General features: G+C 55.0%; 1 protein-coding gene across 4 annotated transcripts in view; it reads left to right on the top strand.

The window, feature by feature from the left end:
* The window catches only part of PPARD (peroxisome proliferator activated receptor delta), an 85,873-nt gene extending 71,930 nt beyond the window's left edge, over positions 1-13,943 (top strand). For all 4 annotated transcript variants that reach the window (XM_070456550.1, XM_020886842.2, XM_070456551.1 and 1 more), the window contains 5 exons: positions 7,923-8,077; positions 8,848-8,986; positions 10,241-10,443; positions 10,618-11,068; positions 12,011-13,943. In XM_070456550.1, the coding sequence (XP_070312651.1) occupies positions 7,923-8,077; positions 8,848-8,986; positions 10,241-10,443; positions 10,618-11,068; positions 12,011-12,258 (1,196 nt within the window). In that variant the 3' untranslated portion in view covers positions 12,259-13,943. The remainder of the gene's footprint in view (positions 1-7,922; positions 8,078-8,847; positions 8,987-10,240; positions 10,444-10,617; positions 11,069-12,010) is intronic.
* The last annotated feature ends 7,161 nt before the right edge of the window (positions 13,944-21,104 follow it).

The following is a 21,104-nucleotide window of genomic DNA, read 5'->3' as shown; positions in this document are numbered from 1 at the left end:
ACACTGCTCTGAACCTGCACCGCAGGAGCCCCGCTTTTGCGGCGGTTCCTCTTCCTTAGGGCACATGGTAGTCAGGCGTCTGGAGAGCCATCGTCCAGTCCCTCCAGTCCCACCAGACACCCAGGCATGAGGGGAGTACGCTGCTGTGACTTCAGGCCCCGAGAGAGGGTGTCCCCGCACCCCCAGGGTCACCTGCTCCCTGTTGGGTGGCTGGTAGCTGGGAAGGCTTTGCAGACCAACCTTCCTCAGCAGAGGACTGGCTAACCTGCAGCCGTCCATCAGGCAGTGCTGACAGTACACACTGTCTGAACTGGAGACGGGCACGGGGGGTTAGGAGGCAGAGGGGAGACCCTGGGGTCTAAGAAGGTCGGTGGCCTCACTGCCTACCCTGGCCCACACCATCCCCGGGCATGGAGAAGTTAACAGCATGATTTCCTGCACACCTTGGGGGACCATGTCCCCTAGTGGTAGCCTGCTCACATGCAGACGTGTGGTAGCTGGTGCAGAAGCAGGCAAGGCAAGTAAGGTGATGGAGTCTTGGGGAGCTGCTGGGTTTTTGGGCACACAGGGAGGTGTCTGGGGCAGAATTTGCCCAGCCAGTCTCACAGTGCTGTGTACGATGTGGCATTTAGTAGATTCCATGTATCAATAAATGGATGACTTGGTAGTAGAAAGACCTACTGGTTCGGTAATTGAAACAGGAGGGGGTTGTTTAACCTAATCACTTAAGTGAAAGCTGTAGTGTATAAAATTCTACAAGGCAAGCCCCCCACCAGAAAAGCAGGAGCAGGCAGTTCACGGTAGGACAGACAGACAAATGGTCAGAAAACAGGAAACATTTCTCAGTCTACTAGACAGCCAAAGATGAACTCTTCAGACGAGATGTCATTTAGCGTGTGAGTTTGGTGGCGAGGACCGGGCTGGCCTTGCAGCCCCAGAGGCGGGGAGGGCGGCTTGGCGGTGCAGGCCAGCACTTCTTAGCGTGTGCTGCTTCGGCCCTACAGCTCCTCTTTGAGGAATGGGTCCAATGTAAACACTCGCTCAGAGATTTCCACACTCATCCACAGCCATGCCGTTCATGATAGCAGAAAATTGGAAAGCGCCCATGTGTGGGGAGCTGGTTATGTAAACTGTGGGAGAGCCATGCATTGGGGTGCCGTGCGGTCGGTAGGAAGAATGAGGTGGTTCTGTATACACTGACAGGGAAGTAAGCGCCCGACTGCTTGAGGATCCCACTATTTAAAAACCCTCACGTACCTCGGAAGGTCCTGGAAGAGAAGAGCCAGAGGACTGGGGGCTGCTCGGAGGAGTAGGATCATGGGAGGGGGGTCTGTCACGTGTTGCACTCAAGCCTGCAACATTCTCATAACTTAAAAAGCAAATGAATCGCTTTCTTTAAAAGGGTGAAATAAACTAGTTGTTGTTTTCTTAAAAAAACAAAACAAAGCAGCCAGCAGGTGAGGGGCCCCGGGAACAGAGCTTCTTGTGTTGGGGATCCCACCATCCAGGGCAGGAGCCCCAGGTCTACCACTCTGGACCGTGGGCCTCTGGCGAGGGCCTCACCTCTCCACTCCCAGGCTCTTCACCCTTTAGGGGTGCGTCCTGGAACTTCCCTGGTGGCCTCGTGGTCAGGATTTCCGGCTTTCAGCCTGGTGGCCTGAGTTCAATCCCCAGTCAGGGACGCTGCGTGGTGCGGCCAGAAGTCCCGCCTGTCTCAAGGGCCGGCGGGTGAGGAGTCACGGTGGCATGTGACCGGCCACAGGGGTGCCAGCACCTGCCAGTTCCCTGTTCCTCCCCGTGAGTCTGTGACTGGCCTTTGGAGTCCCCTTAGGGAGCCCAGAGAATGAGGCGCCGTCTCAAGCCCTGAGACAGCAGGGAAGCCGCATAGTTTGGCTCCCTCTGACCCCCCAGAGGTTCTGCGCTGATGCTGTGCACCTCTGACCAAGCTCAGCACCCGCCAAGCACCCCCGCTTCCAGGAGGCAGGCAGGATGGGCCTCAGGTGAGCACTCAGCAGCAAGGCCGCTCGCGTGCCCGAGTCCTCAGCCGGTGGGGGCGCTGAGCCAGCCCTCACCCGCCTCTCCTGCCCCTTCCCCTCTGGCGGCAGTGATGCATCTCCCAGTCACTCCCAAGGGGGAGGTCAGGGGTCTCCGCACGGGACTGAGGGAGACGGTGTCCTTCCTCCCGGCCTCGGCACATCCTCTCACTCAGCAGTGCTTGACGGGGGTCTGCAGGGGCTGGCCGTCCAGGGGAGGGCACGACTGAGGACCTGCCCTGAGGAGCACGCAGGCCAGGCGAACAGGAGACTGCCGAGTCACCCAGCCCCAGAGTTCCACAGAACTGGCCCTGTCTTCAGAAGCTGTTTGGTCTGGGGGCTCTGCCAGCAAAGTAAATAGACAGGGCTGTTCCCTCTGGGCCACCCCCCCAGCTCTGACAACAGCACACCTCCAGCGATGGAGGCTAGATAGACAGGCAGGTGGCGTGATGACGTGAGTAAGGTCAGTAGTGTCTGTTTGCTGAACTTGTAATCAGAGATGGTGCAACTGATACTTCACTCTCTGCGTGATGGGGCTACTGCTTATGCTGAGTCCAAACACTCCAGTAATATACTTGGCGGTGACTCGTCTTCTCACTGATCCTAGCCACAAACTATTGATTAGTAGTTATAAACACAAGTACACACACGCACACGTAGGTATGGGTGGTCGTCCAGTGCAGGGGGTCAGAGCTGAACCCTGGGGGTTCTGAGTTATAATTCTCAGTCTGCCACAGTGTTAGGGTTCTGTGGAGAAAGAACCAAGAACGAGTGTGTGTGTGTGTGTGTGTGTGTGTGTAGAGAGATTTATTTTAAGGAATTGGATCATCTAATTAGAACGTTTGGCAACTTGAAATTCTGCAGACAGGCCAGCAGGCTGGAGACCTGGGGGCGATGATGATGGCGCGGGAGTTGGAAGCAGCCTGCAGGCAGCATTCCTTCTGCCTTGCGGAGGCCTTGATCTCATTTTCCTAAGGCCCTCAGCTGACCAGCAGGGGCCTTTCACATTGTGGGGAGTCCTGATTTAAATGTCAGTCGTATCAAAAAATACCTTCACAGTAACATGTTAGACTGGATTTGACCAAAAACTGGATCTCTTGGGTATTTGGCCTGGCTAAGCTGACACAGAATTAGCCACTGTCAGCTCGTCACATAGCCTCCTGAGCCTGTTTCCTCATCTCTGAAAGAGTCTTAAGAAGACCTGCTTGAAGGGTTGTTGCGTGGGTTGCGTGAGGCTGATGTGTGAAGTGTCCAGTGGAAGTCCTGACACGCTGGGCGTGTACTAACACAGAAGGCATTATTGCTTCAAACACATAGCCCTTGCAGGGTTTCTCGGATTGAGGGTCCAATCCCACTCCTACCATGTACTGCCCAGGTGACCGTGGACAAAACCTATGACTCCCTGGGCCTCAGCCCCCTCATCTTTACGTGGCGGCAGTTACTGGCTCCCAGGGTGGTTTGAAATGATGTACATGCTCCGTTGCTCAGTCCTGTCCGACTCTTTTGTGACCCCATGGACTGTGGTTTGCGAGGCTCCTCTCTCCCTGGGATTCTCCCGCTGGGAGATCATGGGTGGGCCAGGAGCCTTCAGAAGCGGGTCCCTTGAGTGGGGAGCATTCTGCCATTATCACTTTTGGGTAGGATATGGGGACGATTGGAGAATAAACTTTTAAGCCAGGTCGTGAACAGGGAAGACTCAGAACCTTTATCTCTGGAAAGCTCCCCGTGAAGTGACAGGAATGCCCCAACACACAGGTTCCCTACAAGACCCGCCCTGCGGGATGCGTACACTCAGTGCATCCCCGCCCCTCAGCCCCACCGCCCCTTTCTGCCTGTGTGGCAGTTATTCATGTGCTCTTAGCCCCTCAGACAGGCGTGGGGCTGGCGCTCACCCACCACCTGCTGCCCCAGGCCTCCCTCCCTCCCCCTGGCCATCTGCCTGGCGGGGGAGCAGACACACCCGGAGCACCAGCGCTGCCCTGGGCCTGTCTCCCCCCAGTCCAGTTGGCAGCTCTTCCTGACTGTGCCCCGCCACCCCCGGGACGTTCCCTGCCATCCAGAGATCTGCCTGCGTCGCTGGTGCGTGGGGTTGGCACCTTGGCTTCTTCCAGGCTGAGCAGGGCGGGCAGAGCAGGGGCGCCCAGTCTCGTTCGGCGCTCTCCCGGCCTCACAGGCAGAGGCCCCTCCGCCCCCGTCTTGGTTTCTGTGAAGCCGTGGAGAAGAGGAGCCAGCAGCCAGAAGAAGAAGGCAGGGCCCCTGCTGTGTGGGCACAGGCTTGCGAACTGCAGAACCTTTAGTCCCATCCTCACTGAAGCGGATTTACACAGCACTGCCAAGATCCAGGAGCTTCTCTGTTAACGCCTATGCTCCTCACCGTGACTCTAGACAGACGCTGCTGTCAACTCCATTTGCAGAGGAGACAGGCCCAGGACACAGAGCTTAGGTCTGAGCCTTGGACCGCGACTTGAACTGCCCACAGGGCTCTTGAGCCCATTCTCCCCTCCCACACCAGGCCTGCCGCTTCTGAGAACCTGGAACCAACTTGGGGGTCGTCCGAAGCCCTGACCTTTGAGCCCAGAGAGGGGAGCGGTCACGTCCCCTGACCCCCTCACCCAGCAGCAGCTCCTGCGCAGGCCTGCATCTCGCTGCCTGCCCCGCCTCCAGCCAGCCTTGCCACTTGCTACCTGGGGTCCTGGTTTCCTTATCTCCGCTGGTTGAGGGCAGGGTCCGACTCCCGCTCTGCACTCGGCAGGTGCTCAGCAAATGTCTGTTGAGTGAAAAGAGAGGGTGGCATTGCCACAGCAGTGCCAGCAGCAACCAGGTGACCAGACGCCTGCCAGCCCTCCAGGGCCACAGCGGGGACAATGGGAACAGCCTGGGGTGATAGGTCACTGTGAACCCAGGTTCAGTGGAGGAGGTGGCCTTCGAGATCCAAAGAGAACGTGAGTAGAGACATGCCGAGGCTAGCAGGGGAGGCAGATGTGCAAACCACAAAAGCAACACCACTTCGAGAAGTGCCAGAAAGCGAACATGCACACAGACCACACAGATCGGGGAGGAAGTGCCGGAAACCCTCCCTGCCCGTGTCTGCACAGGTCTCCACAGCGCGTGTCATGTGTTATCTCATTTTCTCCAAGCAGCTGGTGATGTGAACCCCATGCCCTCCAGGAGCGGTGGGTCCTGCCCAGCCCCTCCAGCCAAAGGGCACCGAGCCCCGGGTGCCCAGGCGGCTGGAGGACCCTCAGTCCAGAGCCGCCGGGCACCTGCCCTACGTCCCGCGGCAGTGCCCCGGCTGCCCCGGGGCAGTAATGCCCCGGCCCTGCCCTGTGGCCCGTACGTCCTGGCGGGGGCGCCCAACTCCGAGTGCACTCAAGGGTCCCTGAGACCGGAAGGGCTCCCTTCGCCAGGCCACCCACTCCCCGCAGTGAGCGCCCCTGTCCTCAGGCCGAGTGGCACAGCTGCAGCCCGTGGAGTGCCTGGCCTCTGTGACTGGCGCGGCTTTTCAGGAAGCAGGGGCCTAGTCCCCCCTACCCTCGCAGCTGGGAGGTGAGCAGCTGCTGCAGGCTGCTGTTTCCTTCTCCCGGGGATCTTCCCGACCCAGGGATTGAAACTGTGTCTCCTGTGTCTGCCGCACTGGCAGGCGGGTTCCTTTACCACTGACCCAGCTGGGAAGCCCTCTGTTTGTTTATTTGGTGCATCAGGTCTGGTGGCGGCGCGCAGGGTCTTTGTTGCTGCCCTCAGGCTTTCTCTCTAATTGTGGCTCTTGGGCTCAGTAGTTGCAGCACCCAGGTTTAGTTGCCCCACAGCATGTGGGATCTTAGTTCCCTGGCCGGGGATTGAACTCATATCCTCTGCACTGGAAGGCAGATTCTTAACCACTGGACCCCCAGGGAAGTCCCAGCAGTCAAGATCTTGTGCAGAGTGACCATACTGTAGAGAGGGCAGAAGGCAGCCCGGAACACATTACATCTGAGCTGACCACCACGGCTGGGGTTTCCCTGCAGCACCGTCTGCTCCAGGCTCCTCTGCTCTGGGGATTTGGCCCCTGCCCCTGCCCCTTAGGAGGGTGCTCATTCATCAGGGAGGAAGACAGAGGACGGCAGGTTGTCGGGCTAGCCTGGCAGAGGAGATGGGCCATCTGTGGCGTCACGAAGCAGCATTGTGCTGGGGCTCAGTCAGGCCCCCTTCCCAGGGAAGGGCTCATTTCTGAGCGTCCGAGGAGGCATTCAGGAGAGACCCCCAGCCCTTCTTGGTGAGTCAGCCAACAGCACCAACACCATGAAGTCCCCCGTGGCCGACTGCTTTCCTCACTGACACTCTCAGTCCGGGGCTCGGATGGCTGTGCCTTTATTAGTAATAGGAAAGCGCTCAAGGAAGTTCAGCCTGCTGCCCTGTCAGCGTGACTGAGACTTCTGCTTTTTCTGCTCAGTCAAGCAAGAAATTTCATGGGAATGAACTTGAGCTTCTTGAGAGACTCTTCACAGCATCCCTGGAGTCCATGCAGGAATCAGACTTCTGGGGTGGTGGCGCTTCTGAAGCCCCTGCAAACCATGGGCCCACCCAGTGGAGCCTTGTAAACCAGGGAGCCACTTCCTAAGGACCGTCTAAGAGAATCTGTCTGCTTTCTCCCTCTTGCTGCTCTCCTCCCAAAACACAGCCACCCCCCATGCCCTCTCTCCACCAGTGGTGAGTCCACCCAGGCAGGCTCTGACTCAGCCAGATAACGAGCAGAATTCCTGGAACACCTGCAGGGTGTCAGGTCTGGGGGAAAGGCTTTGGACACATTCACCCTCCTCCCAGAGAAGGTCAAGAGGCTGAACCTCAGAAAGGTTGACTCCCAGAGGCCACGTAGCCCTTAAGTGGCTGAGCCAAGACTGAATCATAGGTGTCTCCCCACTGTGCTCCCCTGGGGCTCTGGTCACCTCCCCAGACCCCTAGGCCACCCTGTGTGTGTCCGCAGCCCTCGCCCCGTGTGGTGTGTCCGCAGACCTTGCCCCGTGTTGTGTGTCCGCAGACCTCTCACCCCGTGTGGTGTGTCCGCAGCCCTCGCCCCGTGTTGTGTGTCCACAGACCTCTCCTTGTGTTGTGTCTGCAGACCTCGCCCCGTGTTGTGTGTCCACAGACCTCTCCTTGTGTTGTGTCCGCAGCCCTCGCCCCGTGTTGTGTGTCCACAGACCTCTCCTTGTGTTGTGTCTGCAGACCTCGCCCCGTGTTGTGTGTCCACAGACCGCGCCCCGGTGTTGTGTGTCTGCAGACCTCGCCCCGTGTTGTGTATCTGCAGACCTCGCCCCGTATTGTGTGTCCACAGACCTCTCACCCCGTGTTGTGTGTCCGCAGACCTCTTGCCCCATGTTGTGTGTCTGCAGAGTTTGCCCCGTGTGGTGTGTCTGCAGCCCTCGCCCCGTGTGGTGTGTCTGCAGCCCTCGCCCCGTGTGGTGTGTCTGCAGACCTCGCCCCATGTTGTGTGTCTGCAGACCTCACCCTGTGTTGTGTGTCTGCAGACCTCGCCCGGTGTTGTATATCTGCAGACCTCACCCCGTGTTGTGTATCTGCAGACCTCGCCCCGTGTTGTGTATCTACAGACCTCGCCCCGTGTGGTATGTCCACAGACCTCTCACCCCATGTGGTATGTCCACAGACCTCTCACCCCGTGTGGTGTGTCTGCAGACCTCACCCCATGTGGTGTGTCTGCAGACCTCGCCCCGTGTTGTGTGTCCACAGACCTCTCGCCCCGTGTTGTGTGTCCACAGACCTCTCGCCCCGTGTGGTGTGTCTGCAGACCTCGCCCCGTGTTGTGTGTCTGCAGACCTCGCCCCGTGTTGTGTGTCTGCAGCCCTCGCCCCGTGTTGTGTGTCCGCAGACCTCTCACCCCGTGTTGTGTGTCCGCAGACCTCTCCCAGAGCTGCTCTCCACTCTCACTGCTGGACCAACTGCAGATGGGCTGTGACGGGGACTCGTGTGGCAGCCTCAACATGGAGTGTCGGGTGTGCGGGGACAAGGCGTCGGGCTTCCACTACGGTGTTCACGCGTGTGAAGGATGCAAGGTACGGGCTGAGGGAGGGCTGTGCTCATATGGTGAGTTGACCTGATGGAGCTTTCCCGCTGCCAGGGGAGGCCCTGACCAGACCCACTGTGAAATTCCTGCCTGGGAGGCAGCCAGGCCTTTGGGCTGGTTCCAGGCTGAGTTCTGGGTCCCGCAGCGGAGGAGGGGTTCCCTCACCCGGCCTGGCCCGCTGGGCACCAGCGGTGCTGACCCAGCCTCTCACCTGGGCCGCTGGCGCCCCCTGGGGACCGGACAGGAGAGGACATGCAGGACAGAGTGCGGGTCTTGGCTTGCGTCACCTCCCTGAGGTCAGGGCTTCCTGCGCCTCAAGGCCCCAGGAGGGGCTCCTTTATAAAAAAGGAAACATTTTAATTCTTTTTCCAGGAGTGCTTTTGGGTTCTTTCTCCTAACTGCACATCCATCAAAATTTCACAGATGATTTTACTAAACAACTGCCTAGAAAAATGCAGAACCAGATGCATTTACAAGTAAATTAAGTTAGTCGTAGTACATTTGGTGTCATCAAACTAACAAAGAAGCACTTAAATATGGTATTTTATTTGAATTATTTCAGAAGTTTTAGAATTGTTTTACTTTGCTTCTGCCTCTCCTCTCCAATGATATTCCCCCTGTTACTTCCAAGATTCAGGAATTGTTTCATCTTAATGTATAATCAAGCCCCCAAGTACAACCCAGCGGGCAGGGCACGAGCCTCGCCCTTTCTCCCTTCCTCGTGGTTTTTCTCTTCCTCACGTGTCCACACTCCCTCAGGGCTTCTTCCGTCGGACGATCCGCATGAAGCTGGAATACGAGAAATGTGAGCGAATCTGCAAAATCCAGAAGAAGAACCGCAACAAGTGCCAGTACTGCCGCTTCCAGAAGTGCCTGGCCCTGGGCATGTCACACAATGGTGAGCTGACCCGAAACCAGGTTTCCGGGAGCCCAGGGACAGAGTGGGTGCTCACAGAGCAGGGCCCAGCAGGCAGGTCAGCTGCTGACCTTGCCTGTCTGCACCCTGAGTCTCAAAGTCAGCACAGGCTGGCCTGAGGGATGCCTTCCCAGACTGCCTGGGACCTGCCACGCTCCCAGTCCAGGGCGTTGCCTGTCTGCACCCAGACAGTCGCCGCCTTTCTGCACCCAGGCCTCACCCTGTCTGGCCCAGAAGGGACCTGGGAATTGACCCTAATTCCAGTCGTGTTAGAACCACCACTCTCCTGGAACCTGTCGTGGATGACCCAACAGGAAGTGAAAAGCCACTGCTAAGGCCCAGGACCCCCTCCAGCCTTGGCTGTTGAGGGCAGGCAGAGCCAGTAGGTGACCGCATGTATCGCTGCCGGGAGCCAGGCTGCAGCCTCCTGGAGGCTGGTGCTCTGGGAGACAGCCTGCCCTGCTCCATGCACTAGGTGCCCAGCAGTCTTGTCTTCAGACTCGCTAGGATGTTGCGTAGCCCCCCTGCCCCCTCTTTGCCCCTCTGGGTCAGACCTCCAGAGGACAGGGAAGCCCTCTGTATACGTGTCTCCACCCACAGATACCTGCCTGTCTTGCGTCTTAGAAGGTGGCAGGTCTGGAGTTTGATCCCTCCCCTTCAGCCGGGACCCCATCCCTTGGGTGGGGAGAGGGGAATTTTCTAGGAGGTCTCAGGGGTAACTGAACGCTTCTCAGTTTTTCTCTGAGGGAAACCAGATTCACATCATGGTCTATTATTAGTGACTACAGTTTTTGAGTGCTTACTATGTGAATACTCTTACTTAATTCTGATCATCTAGTGAGATTTATTAGCTGCACTTTTCTCATGAGAGAAGGTGAGGGGGCCTGCCTGAAGCCAGCCACACTGTGGGCCACCTGCCGAGCTGGCCCTCAAGCGCAGGCCTCTGATGACAGCGACTGTCCTCCCGCCAGCCACGCGGCATGGCCTCCCAGCCTCAGAGGCTCAGTTGCCCTGTGAGTTAGGGCCCTTGTGTGCTAGATGCTGAAGAAGATAGCCAGCAGACCTGCCTCCCTCCCCGAGCTTGTATTCTGGAGGGGTACCCCAGCATTCCAGCTTGCTGGCTCTCGAGCTTCTGAGGGCCCTGTGCTCAGAAAGCGTCTCCATCTCTGGCCCGCGTGCCTTAGAGGTGCCGGGCCCTGCCTGGGCCCCTCCATGACGGTCCCCCTCCCTGAACAGCCATCCGTTTCGGCCGGATGCCAGAGGCTGAGAAGAGGAAGCTGGTGGCGGGGCTGAGAGCCAACGAGGGGAGTCAGCACAACCCCCAGGTGGCCGACCTGAGGGCCTTCTCTAAGCACATCTACAGCGCCTACCTGAAGAACTTCAACATGACCAAAAAGAAGGCCCGTGGCATCCTCACTGGCAAGGCCAGCCACACGGCGGTGAGTGTCATAGCTTAGCCGGCGGCACCCCAGGCTCTGGGCCCTGCTGCCGCCTGCCTGACCACGGGGAGCAGCGGGCCTCCTCCCCGCTCACTCCATGGTGGAGGCAGAGGGTGTGGGAGCACACATGGGCGGGGCCCTGGGGCCGGGCCTCTAACGGGGCCTGGTTTGCAGCCCTTTGTGATCCACGACATCGAGACGCTGTGGCAGGCGGAGAAGGGCCTGGTCTGGAAGCAGCTGGTGAACAGTCTGCCCCCCTACAAGGAGATCAGCGTGCACGTCTTCTACCGCTGCCAGTGCACCACGGTGGAGACTGTGCGTGAGCTCACCGAGTTCGCCAAGAGCATCCCCAGCTTCGGCGACCTCTTCCTCAACGACCAGGTGACCCTGCTGAAGTACGGCGTGCATGAGGCCATCTTTGCCATGCTGGCCTCCATCATCAACAAGGACGGGCTGCTGGTGGCCAACGGTACCGGCTTCGTCACCCGGGAGTTCCTGCGCAGCCTCCGAAAGCCTTTCGGTGACATCATTGAGCCCAAGTTCGAGTTTGCCGTCAAGTTCAACGCCTTGGAACTTGACGACAGTGACCTGGCCCTCTTCATCGCGGCCATCATTCTGTGTGGAGGTAAGTGGGGCGGGGAGGGGGCGGAGGGCTGGCCCCCTGGCCCCCACAGAGCCAGCCTCCTGACAGCTGGGCCCTCAGCGCAGGGGCCGAGCCTAAGCTCTGTCAGCGTGAGGAAGGGGCCTGTGACGATGGCAGTGGGACACGCCCAGCACTGATGTGTGTGTGCAGGACCAGCTCTCTCTAATATATGCGGGTGACGCAGAAGAGAAAGAAAACTTATCAACATGTTGATGGGGGTTATTTCTGGTGGCAGAGAAAGTTTCGGTTTTACCTGCTTTTTTCAAATTCCAGCACACCAAATATAATCAGACTCATGCTGACAGTGGCATAGAGCTTGCTTCATGCCAGGCGCTATTTCAGTTTCTTTTTGTTTGTTTATTTTTGGCCACACTGGGCCTTTGTTGCTTTGCACGGGCTTTCTCTAGTTGCATCAGCCAGGGCTATTTCTCGCTCTCATCACGGTGGCTGCCCTTGTTCTAGAGCACAGGCTCTAGGCGTGTTCAACAGTTGCAGCTCTAAAGAGCGAGGGCTCAGTAGTGTGGCACACAGGCTGAGCTGCTGCACGGCATGTGGTATCTTCCTGGACCAGGGATCAGACCCGTGTCCCCTGCATTGACGGGCAGATCCTATCCCCTGTGCCATCAGGGAAGTCACCAGATTTCCCTAGATTATAACTCTTTAATCCTCATAACAACTCTATGCCAGAGGCACTCCTGTGATTCCCATTTTACAGATGAGGAAACTGAGGTCCAGAGAGGCTGAGTGATCTGCCTGTAGCCATGTTAGTAGTCTTTGGTAGAGAAGGGGTTTGGATCCAGGCGGGAGGCCCACTGTCCCCAAGGCCAAGTTGCCCACACCACTGTGGGGATAGGGGGCTGCCCTGCCCTCCGAGCCTCCAGCTGTGCCTCCTCCCTCCCATGCCCCTGCCCTGTGTCCCCACAGACCGGCCAGGCCTCATGAACGTGTCTCAGGTGGAGGCCATCCAGGACACCATCCTGCGAGCCCTCGAGTTCCACCTGCAGGCCAACCACCCCGACTCCCAGTACCTCTTCCCCAAACTGCTGCAGAAGATGGCTGACCTGCGGCAGCTGGTCACCGAGCACGCCCAGCTGATGCAGCGCATCAAGAAGACCGAGACCGAGACCTCGCTGCACCCCCTGCTCCAGGAGATCTACAAGGACATGTACTGAAGGCGGCAGTCAGGGCTGGCACCCCCCGGGGCTTCTCCCATGACCAGCCCCTGAGCACGGGCACCCAAGCAGCGGGATCACTCACGTGGCAGGACTCACGGCTTCTGGCTCCTCACCCCAGCCTCCCTTCCCTCCCCCTCAGCACCTCCATCTTCCCTCCTTTCTCAGCTCCTTTTCTTCCTTCCTCACTGTAGATCTCATGCTTCCTCCCTCTCTCCCCCTCCCCATGTCTGTCCCTCTTTGTCTTCCTCTGAGACAGTTTATCACTTCACCAGCAGCTAGAGCAGGGCCCAAGCAGGAGGGGTACGGCCTGCCCTCTGTTCTATGGTCACCTTCTCCCGTCTTCACAGCCAAGGACCCCAAAGAAACACTAAATGCTCTGGGCCTGGCTTCCTGGGGAAGCCAAGCAGCCCTGAGTTGACTACAGAGCAACCCCTTGTCCCTGGGTCCCTGGTGGGGGCCACCTCCCCCAGATGGTCACTGCCCTGCTGAGGCCGCGGCTGCCCACCCACCCTCCATCCTCCTGGTCTTCTTTTCACTGATCTTCCAGGCCAGCATCACTGATGGCCCCCTGTGCTGGCCGCTAGGGTACACCCCTCCAGCCTGGATAGAGGTGGGGTTCCCTCCAGGTAGGGGTCCCCACACCTCCACTGAAGAGAAGCGAGCTTCCCAGGAGGCAGAGGTTGCTGGGGTGGGTCCCCCAGCAGCACCCCAGCTCCCCGCCTGCAGCTGCAGAGTCCTGCCACTGTCAGCTCCCCAGCTCCCACCCCCGCCGGGGCCTGGCCACACACCCGCCTGTGCCCGCAGGAGGCTGCCCTGCTCCAGCCCAGCTGCAGCTCCTGCCTGCACACTCCCCGCAGCACACACCCCAAGAGCACTGAATTCACTTTACCTGGGGGCTCCTTGCCCCTCTCCCTCCCCTCCTGGAGGCAAGTGAGGGCCCAGAGGGGCCGGGGAGGCCCCACAACTTCGGCCCGTTCCCTAGGCTGGGCTGGATCTCTGGGTGGGCGAGTGGGGTGGGTCCTGCGAACCCAGCCCAGCACCTGCTCACAGATCCTGCACATCTGTGACCCCCATTTGTCGCAATAGCTCTGCTGCGCCCCCCTTTCCTTGTATTTGGCCCAGCTGGCCGCCTGGAACTCCCCCTGCACCGCCTTGGGTGACCAGGACCTCGCCTGGCCCAGCCCCACTCCTTGCCCAGTTCCTGCCCCCAGTGACGAGCACTTACCACCTCCACCTCGGGAGGGAACGCAGCTTGGAGGCTGGCCGAATGGAGAGCAGAGCCCGCCCAGGCTGTCTTTCCAGAGGGAGTGGACCTGGAGGGGTGAGGGGCTGGCTGGGGTCTCTGAGAAAGGTGGCAGGAGACATGGGGTGAGAGCCCAGGCTTCCTGGGTCCTGTCTCGTCTTCCCCAGGGGCCCTTCCACACCCCCCAATCACTCTCTATGGCAAAATTCTCCCTTCTGGTCCCTGTTCTCCCCTCCCCGCCCTCTCTCCCCGCCACACACGCCATCCTCATCCCTCACCCAGTCTTATACTGCGGATTGCAGCTCTTCTCAGTGTCTGAACAGTCTCCAAAATGGAAATGTATATTTTTGCTAGGAGCTCCAGCTTCCTGTGTTTTTAATATAAATAGTGTATACAGACTGATGGAACTTTAAATAAATGGAAATTAAATATTTAAGAATTGATTTAGACTAACTCAGTTCTTGATAGTCTTTCTCCTGGGGGCCTTGGGGGACTCCCCCACTTCCACAGCCCGTGCACGGAGGGGGAGACACTGGGCAAATAGCCTGGGGTTCTTGTGGGGGTGCCCATCATTCCCCGCACCTCAGCCAGCTCATCGGCACCGCTCATCGGCCAGCAGGGTTTGTGGACGACTGAGGAGGTGCCATCCCACTCAGAGGAAGCACTTGGGGTGGGAGCAGAAGAGGGGGGTGTGGAAGCGCAGCACAAACCAGGCTTGGGGCGGCGGGGGTCTGGGAGGGACTCAGGAGGGCCCGGGAGGAGCCTGTCCCTCTGGGCCTCGAGTGGGATGGGATTCACGAAGCCAAAGCCTGGCGTTCACTGCCCGACACTGCTCTCCTTCGCTGACACCCCGGTTTTCTCCTTTACTTCCAGTGGGGCCATCTTCACAGAGGTTCAGGACAAATGAGTCCAAAGTTTAGACTAAAAAAGAAAAAAGGAACCATGAGAGAATTGGAAGATACCATCTTTGCAATAACTCTATAAAACTTCTGAAACTTGTAAAGGTTTATTTTTAAATAAAGGAAGAAGTCCCCAGGCTGGTAATATCCCTGGGGAGCCTGAAGAAGCAGACATAAAACCTTTCTGAAGGACAAACACAGGCAGTACAGAACTTCCACAAAATGATAAAGGGGAAGAAGCAACCTGCATGGAAATGAGCAGAACAACCAGTGAAATTAGAGCCCCAGGACATCAAGAAATACAGCTGTTGGTTACAATATAGGAAACAGGGGGTTTTTTTGTTTTTTTTGTTTGTTTTATTTTGCCTGCGGTGGGTCTTAGTTGTGGCTTGTGGGATCTTGTTCCCTGACCAGGGATTGAACTTGTGTTCCCTGCATTGGGAGGGCCGAGTCTTACCCACTGGACCACCAGGGAAGCCCCCAAATAAGTTTTATATTATTTAAAAATATATAAAGATATGAAAATTGTACAGAAGATAGTTTGCTTTTCGGGGAAAAAAAAAATGATAAAGAAATGCTTGGAATTTCCGGAGAAAGAAACTTAGTGAGTTTTAAAACATCAGAGACAGCCAAAGAGATCATTTTTTGCACCTCAAAAAAAGATCTATAGAAATCATTTAAAAAAAAAAAAAACACAGGAAAACCAAAAATGTGGAAAGGAAGAATAACAATACAAATTCTCATATACTGAAGAAGGGAGTAGAAGTTGATACAATCGACTTGAAAAACAATTTGGCAAAACGTCATAACGTCATAGCGTTAACATACACCCGTGGAAGCTTGAGGCATCACCCAGGCTCCACCCCTGAGCATCCCTGAGGCCCGTGACTGCCTGGCTCTTAACTGAGTTCCTCTCAGGAAATGGCCTGTAGTGAAGGGAGCCTCCTTGCTCAGAATAAGAACATCTCCTCAGGAGCAGCCTGTAGCCCATGTGTGGGGACAGTGCAAGCCCCACTACCCGAGTTTGAGACAACGCGAAGAATCATCCCAGCTCCCGAGTGGAAGCTTCTGTTGTAACTGCATCACGGTTTAACTTCTGTCTCTACCCAGTCCTGCCTCCTTCAGTTTCTTACGGGGGCTGTTCTCAAACGCACTCCCCAGTGAGTGTCCTGTAGGTAAAACTCCAAATCTATCATAGGGAAGCCAGCCCAACAACACCACCACCAAATTATACCAAGACTCGCATACGTGTTCATTATACCAAGAGCAAAAACTTAAAAACAACAAAAATGTTCATCAACAGGAAAATGGATAAATTTGATAAATTTGGTGAATAGACGTTTCAGATATTTTTTGAAACACGTGAAATTTATTGTACACCCAAAAATGTCTTAAGTTCTGGGGGGTATATGCAAAACTTAGAATCTATATAATAAAAAGATATTATCTTACTATCTACACATTTAAAAATTTTCTTCTGTTGAAGGGGAACATAAGGGAAAACCTTTAAATCAACCATATTTTAAAATGTGTGACACAGTAAGACAAAAGCTACCTACAAATTGATATGTTGAAGTGCAGCAACCCAATCGAAAAATGGGCAAAGGATTTGAGCAGGAAGAGCAATGCCTCTAAAATATAGGGAGAGGTCCTTATTCTCATAGGAGAAGAAATACAAGTTAAAACTACAATGAGGGCTTCCCTGGCGGCTCAGTGGTAAAGAATCCGCCTGCCAATTCAGGAGACAGCTTCGATCCCTGATCCGGGAAGATCCCATCCCATGTGCCGCGGGGCAACTAAACCCTGCGTCACACTGAGCCTGTGTTTCAGAGCCTGGGGGCCACAACCTCCGAGCCACGTCCCTCCGCTGCTGAAGCCTGCTCACCCCGGAGCCTATGCTCCGCAACAGGGGACGCTGCCACGATGAGACACCCACGCACTGCGACTGGAGCAGCGCCCGCTCTCCCAAACTGGAGAAAAGCCCACCCAGCACAGCCAAAAAGAAATAATAAAAGTGAATTTTTAAAAGCCACAATGAGATACTGTTGTTTTACATGACAAATTAACAAATACCAACAAGTTTGATTATATGCAGAATCTCATACTGTTGGTGGAAGTAAAATCTGGCACAGCCTCTATAGAGGGCAGATCGACAGCACCTGTAAGAATTATTTTAAGTAATTTTGATCCAGCAAAAGTTAAAGAAAGAACAGTGATGTCCTTCCTGTTGATCTCCCAAACTAGTTAGACAACAGAAGATGTTGTTTAAATTTAGCGTAAAAATCTTCCCTTTGGGACTTGCCTGTTGGTCCAGTGGTTGCCTTCCAGTGCAGAGGTCATGGGTTCAGTCCCTGGACAGGGAGCGAAGATCCCACATGCCACGTAGCAACTAAGCCTGCACTTGGCAACTAGTGAGCCCACAAGAAAAGTCCACGTGCCACACACAACGAAAGATCCTGCATGCCACAACTAGGACCCGAACCAGACAAGTATATAAATACCTAAAAGCAAAAATCTCTCCTAATTCCTCTTGTCTGGTCCTTTTAACTTTCCCAACTTATCTCCTACATCGGGCATTGCAGTCTCGTGACGAGAACGTGGGCTTTGGAGGACTAAGACAGGAACTGAGGGGTTCTTAGAGTTCGTGGTCCCCTTTCCCCTCACTCCCTGCTGTCTGTGGGTCCAGCCCCTAGCTCTCCAGAATGCAAGCTAGGAATCCACCAGCCAGTTAAACTACCTCAAAGAGGTCTGATGGGCTGATTTGATATCATCCAATCTGGAGCTTCCTCGTTAGAGTTTTAGGCAAGCCCCTCCTGGCCACCTCTCATTGTGGCCCTTGCTGAAACCTTCAAAGTCCTTAACCCATCCCCCCGTTTCCTCCAGAAATCATCTAGGGATCCCCCAAGGCCTTCCTGCCCCGCTCCACCTATGTCCTGCAGCCTAAACAGGGCAGCTAGAGCCCCCAGGCCCCTGGCCTTCCAGTCATCCTGCTCTACACTCCTTCCCACCTCACGCAGGCCTGGGGCCATGGGGGGGTGGGGGGTGGGCCGCGTTTCCCAGCCCCTCCTCCCATTGGTCCTGCCCAGAGAAGGAGGGATAAAGGAGCACCAGCCCTACCTGATTCTCATGAGGGGCCACAGCTGGGATGGACTCTGCCGGGCCTGATGGTGATGGCCGAGGTGGGGGAAGCAGCCCCTACTCCCAGCGGCCACGCAGGTAAGGGTCTGGGTTTTGGGAGAACACAGGGGAAGTGGGGGAGATTTCTTTTGAGTTCCTTCTGGCCATTGAAAGCTCAGTCTTAAAGAATTGGGGTTCATCAAGTGGGAGATGGGGCTTCCTAGCCCCCTCCCCCATGCAGGAAGGGTCTAGAGATGACCTCTCACTCCCTCGTAGTCCAGAGGAGGAGATTGAGACCAGAGGGGATAAGACACACCAAGGCTACACAGCTCAATCAGAGCCAGCTCCGGGTCTGACCATTCAGAGCAGATTCCACACTTGTCTTTTTTCTCTTTATACAGCAAAGGTTTTTCTGCCCAGCAGCACCATGCAGCTCTCTGTGGTGGGACCTGTGCTCCCGGTCACCTTTGTAGCCCCTGCATGCAGCCTAATGCAGGTGTTCCCAAGCATTTGAATGGAAATACTTCAGGTTGAACATTACACCATTAGAGAGTCATTCCTTGGGGTATGCTAGCTCACTAGTCCTCCCATCAAACATTCAGACCTTAAAACACATTCATTTTCCCAACAGCTGGAAGAGCTCAGTTCCCCAAAGAGAACTGAAGTTTGGGTAAAGGAGGGACCATTCTCCCTAAAGAGGGATTGCTGTAGACCTTAGGGTCTCCGTGTGAAGTGGTTTCCCCAGGCTGGGAAGAAAGGTGATCTGATAGCAAGGGGAAGGCAAAAAAAGGAAGACAGACTTTTACTAAAGGAGATTTTCAGTTGTTTCTGGCCCTGCCCAAAACTCAGGAAGGAAGGTGGCATGCTAGACTAAGTCTGAGTTCTGAAGTTTTTATTTATTTATTGGCTGCACTGGGTCTGTTGCGGGGCGCGGGCTTCTCGTTGCGGTGGCTTCTCTTGATATGGAGCACAGGCTCTAGGGCAAGGGTTCAGAAGTTGTGACGCATGGGCTTCATTGCCCTGCGGTTTGTGGAATCCTCCCAGAGCAGAGACAGAACCTGTGTCCCCTGCATTGGCAGGCGGATTCTTAACCACTGGACCACCAGGGGAGTCCCAAGGGCTCTCCAGTTTTAAGAATCCCGGTCAGGATGTGGCCGGCTGCGCCTCCTGCCACACCCAGCCCTGACCTCCTGGTCCCTGCTCTCCGCCGCACCCTCTGCTCCCGCTCAGCAGGCTAGTCCTGATTCCCCAGGCCCACTGCTCGGGGGTCCACTGCTCTGGCCTCCCGGCCACCCAGATGCTCCTGCTGCCTCCCCAGGCCTGGATTACCTGTGACCTCTGGCTGCTCTGTCCCCAGAAGTCGGCTTCAGAAACTTCCCCAAATCCAGCGGCCCTCACCCCTGGCAATTCAATCTTGGTTAACTAAATACTGTGCAGAGTGGCCACACCTGGGTTATAGCCTTAACTCTTGTTCTGAATCCCAGGCCAGTTACTTGACCTCTCTCAGCCTCAGATTTTGTAAACAAAAGAGGACTCCTGCCTTTTAAGGTTTGTTTTGAGGATTAAATGAACTAATCCGCCATTTCCTCCAAACCAAATGTATTTTATTGATATATCAAGGCTGTGTGGGTAGAAGACCTAAACAAATAGCAACAGAAACAAGTTTAAGCAATGCTGGGTGAAATCAAAGATTTCCTTTGCAGGGCTTATCAGAGCCTTTAAGATGTTCATAGACAATAAGCAATATACAATGACTCTAAGAAAATATAGAAGGAGGAGTTTCTCCAATCTATTTGATCACTAAGCCCCTAGCCTCTTTTGTTGTGGCTCATTTGATGGTCTAAGAGCCCCCCTGGACCTGCTGGGAGAGCTCTGTCACTGAACCTCTCAGCTTGTGACAGAGCTAGTGTTGTAGCCTCTCCAGGCAGTCCTGGAGGTCAGCCTCATTGGTGGTCTTTAGGGAAAGCAAAGCTTTGGGGACCTAGGACAGGAGGCTTGCGAGCCCTTCCTTTGAGGGCCACCGGCTCTTCCCCTGGGAGATGAGAGGCTCCTCCTCTTGGGTCCCTCAGCCTTTCCCCAGTGATTGTCATTTCCACCTCACCACTTAACCCAACCTCCATCCACCCTCCAGCCTCGCTAATCTGGTGGTCACCACTGACCTAGTCCATCCCCTACTCCAGCCTTTTCCTATTTACTATCCAACTTGTAATTGGGAGTGGCAACATAGCAGGCCTGGCATCTTCTATAAACCTAAAAGAAATTTGAAAAAGCATGTTTCCCCTTCAATCTCCAAGTTATCTAATGGTTTTCATCACAATGTAAATTGTTGCAAAAGTTAAATTTCTAATGTATTCTAAATAGTCCCATTTTTAAAAAATATTTATTTATTTGGCTGCACTGGGTCTTAGTTGCGGCATACAGGATCTTGGTTGTAGCACTCAGGCCCAGTTGCTCTGCGGCATGTGGGATATTAGTTCCCCGACCAGGGATCGATCCCATGTCCCCTGCAATGCAGGGCAGATTCCTAACCACTGGACCAGCAGAGAAGTCCACTAAATAGTCCCATTTTAAAATAAAACAATTATTCTTTTTTCATTCCAAAAGAGTTTTAAGAGTTGTTTTTAGAGACGCTACATCACTAAATCAAATGCTTTTTCACCATTTCTGAATCTTCTTTCTCCAAGGCTGGCGCCTCAGGTAAGATTTTGAGGGATGTGTTCAAAGCTCTCAGCCCACAAGAATCTGCCTTTAATCTTCCTAGAGGAACTTGTCCATTTTTCCAAGCCAGGCAGTGATAACGATTAAAAGACACCATGGGGTACTGGGCTGGGGCTGGCTGGGGCTCTGTGTAGAATTTCAACCTAAGCTATTTCAGGCTGCTTGCTTTAGGTCCTACTAATGAGCTTGCTGTGTGGGCAGCTGACGGGCAAGGGCAGGTGAGCAGTGTGGATCTGAATAAATATATTATTCTTTTCCTGTATCCAGTGGTGTCTAAATTCCAGAGAGTTAACATATAATGTCATCCATTTAAAAAATACATAAGCAGGCTCTTTACAGTTTTACATAATTCCTTTTTCTCCTTAAATGCCTATTGCACTTCCCCCCCAGAATTTTATAGTACTGTTTTTATGTATTTGGCCTTGTGGGGGTTTGGATGTGGTGCACAGGCTCTTCGCTGTGACATGCAGGCTTCTCTAGCTGCAGATCACTGAGGTGTGTGGGATCTGAGTTCCCCAACCCGGGGTCAGGGTCGAAGCCTTGTCCCCTGCATAGCAAGGTGGATCCCTAACCACTGGACGACCAGGGAAGTCCCTAAGAAAATATTTTTTATTCTCAGAAACCTTTTACTGATCACAATAGTATTTGCTACTGCAACAAAGATATTTATGAGACAGAAATATGATTTTTTTCTAGATTTAGTTACTGGAAGTACTCAATAACCCCCCTTTTTTTGGGGGGGAGGGGGTTGTGTCTCACGGCTTGCAGGATCTTAGTTCTCCCACCAGGGATTGAACCCCAGATCCCAGCCGTGAAAGCGCCTAGTCCTAAACACTGGACTGCCAGGGAATTCCCTACACACTTAA

This window comes from Odocoileus virginianus, chromosome 27 (assembly GCF_023699985.2).
Source record: "Odocoileus virginianus isolate 20LAN1187 ecotype Illinois chromosome 27, Ovbor_1.2, whole genome shotgun sequence".
Taxonomy (NCBI): Eukaryota; Metazoa; Chordata; class Mammalia; order Artiodactyla; family Cervidae; genus Odocoileus; species Odocoileus virginianus.
This window is presented reverse-complemented; position numbering and strand designations above follow the sequence as displayed.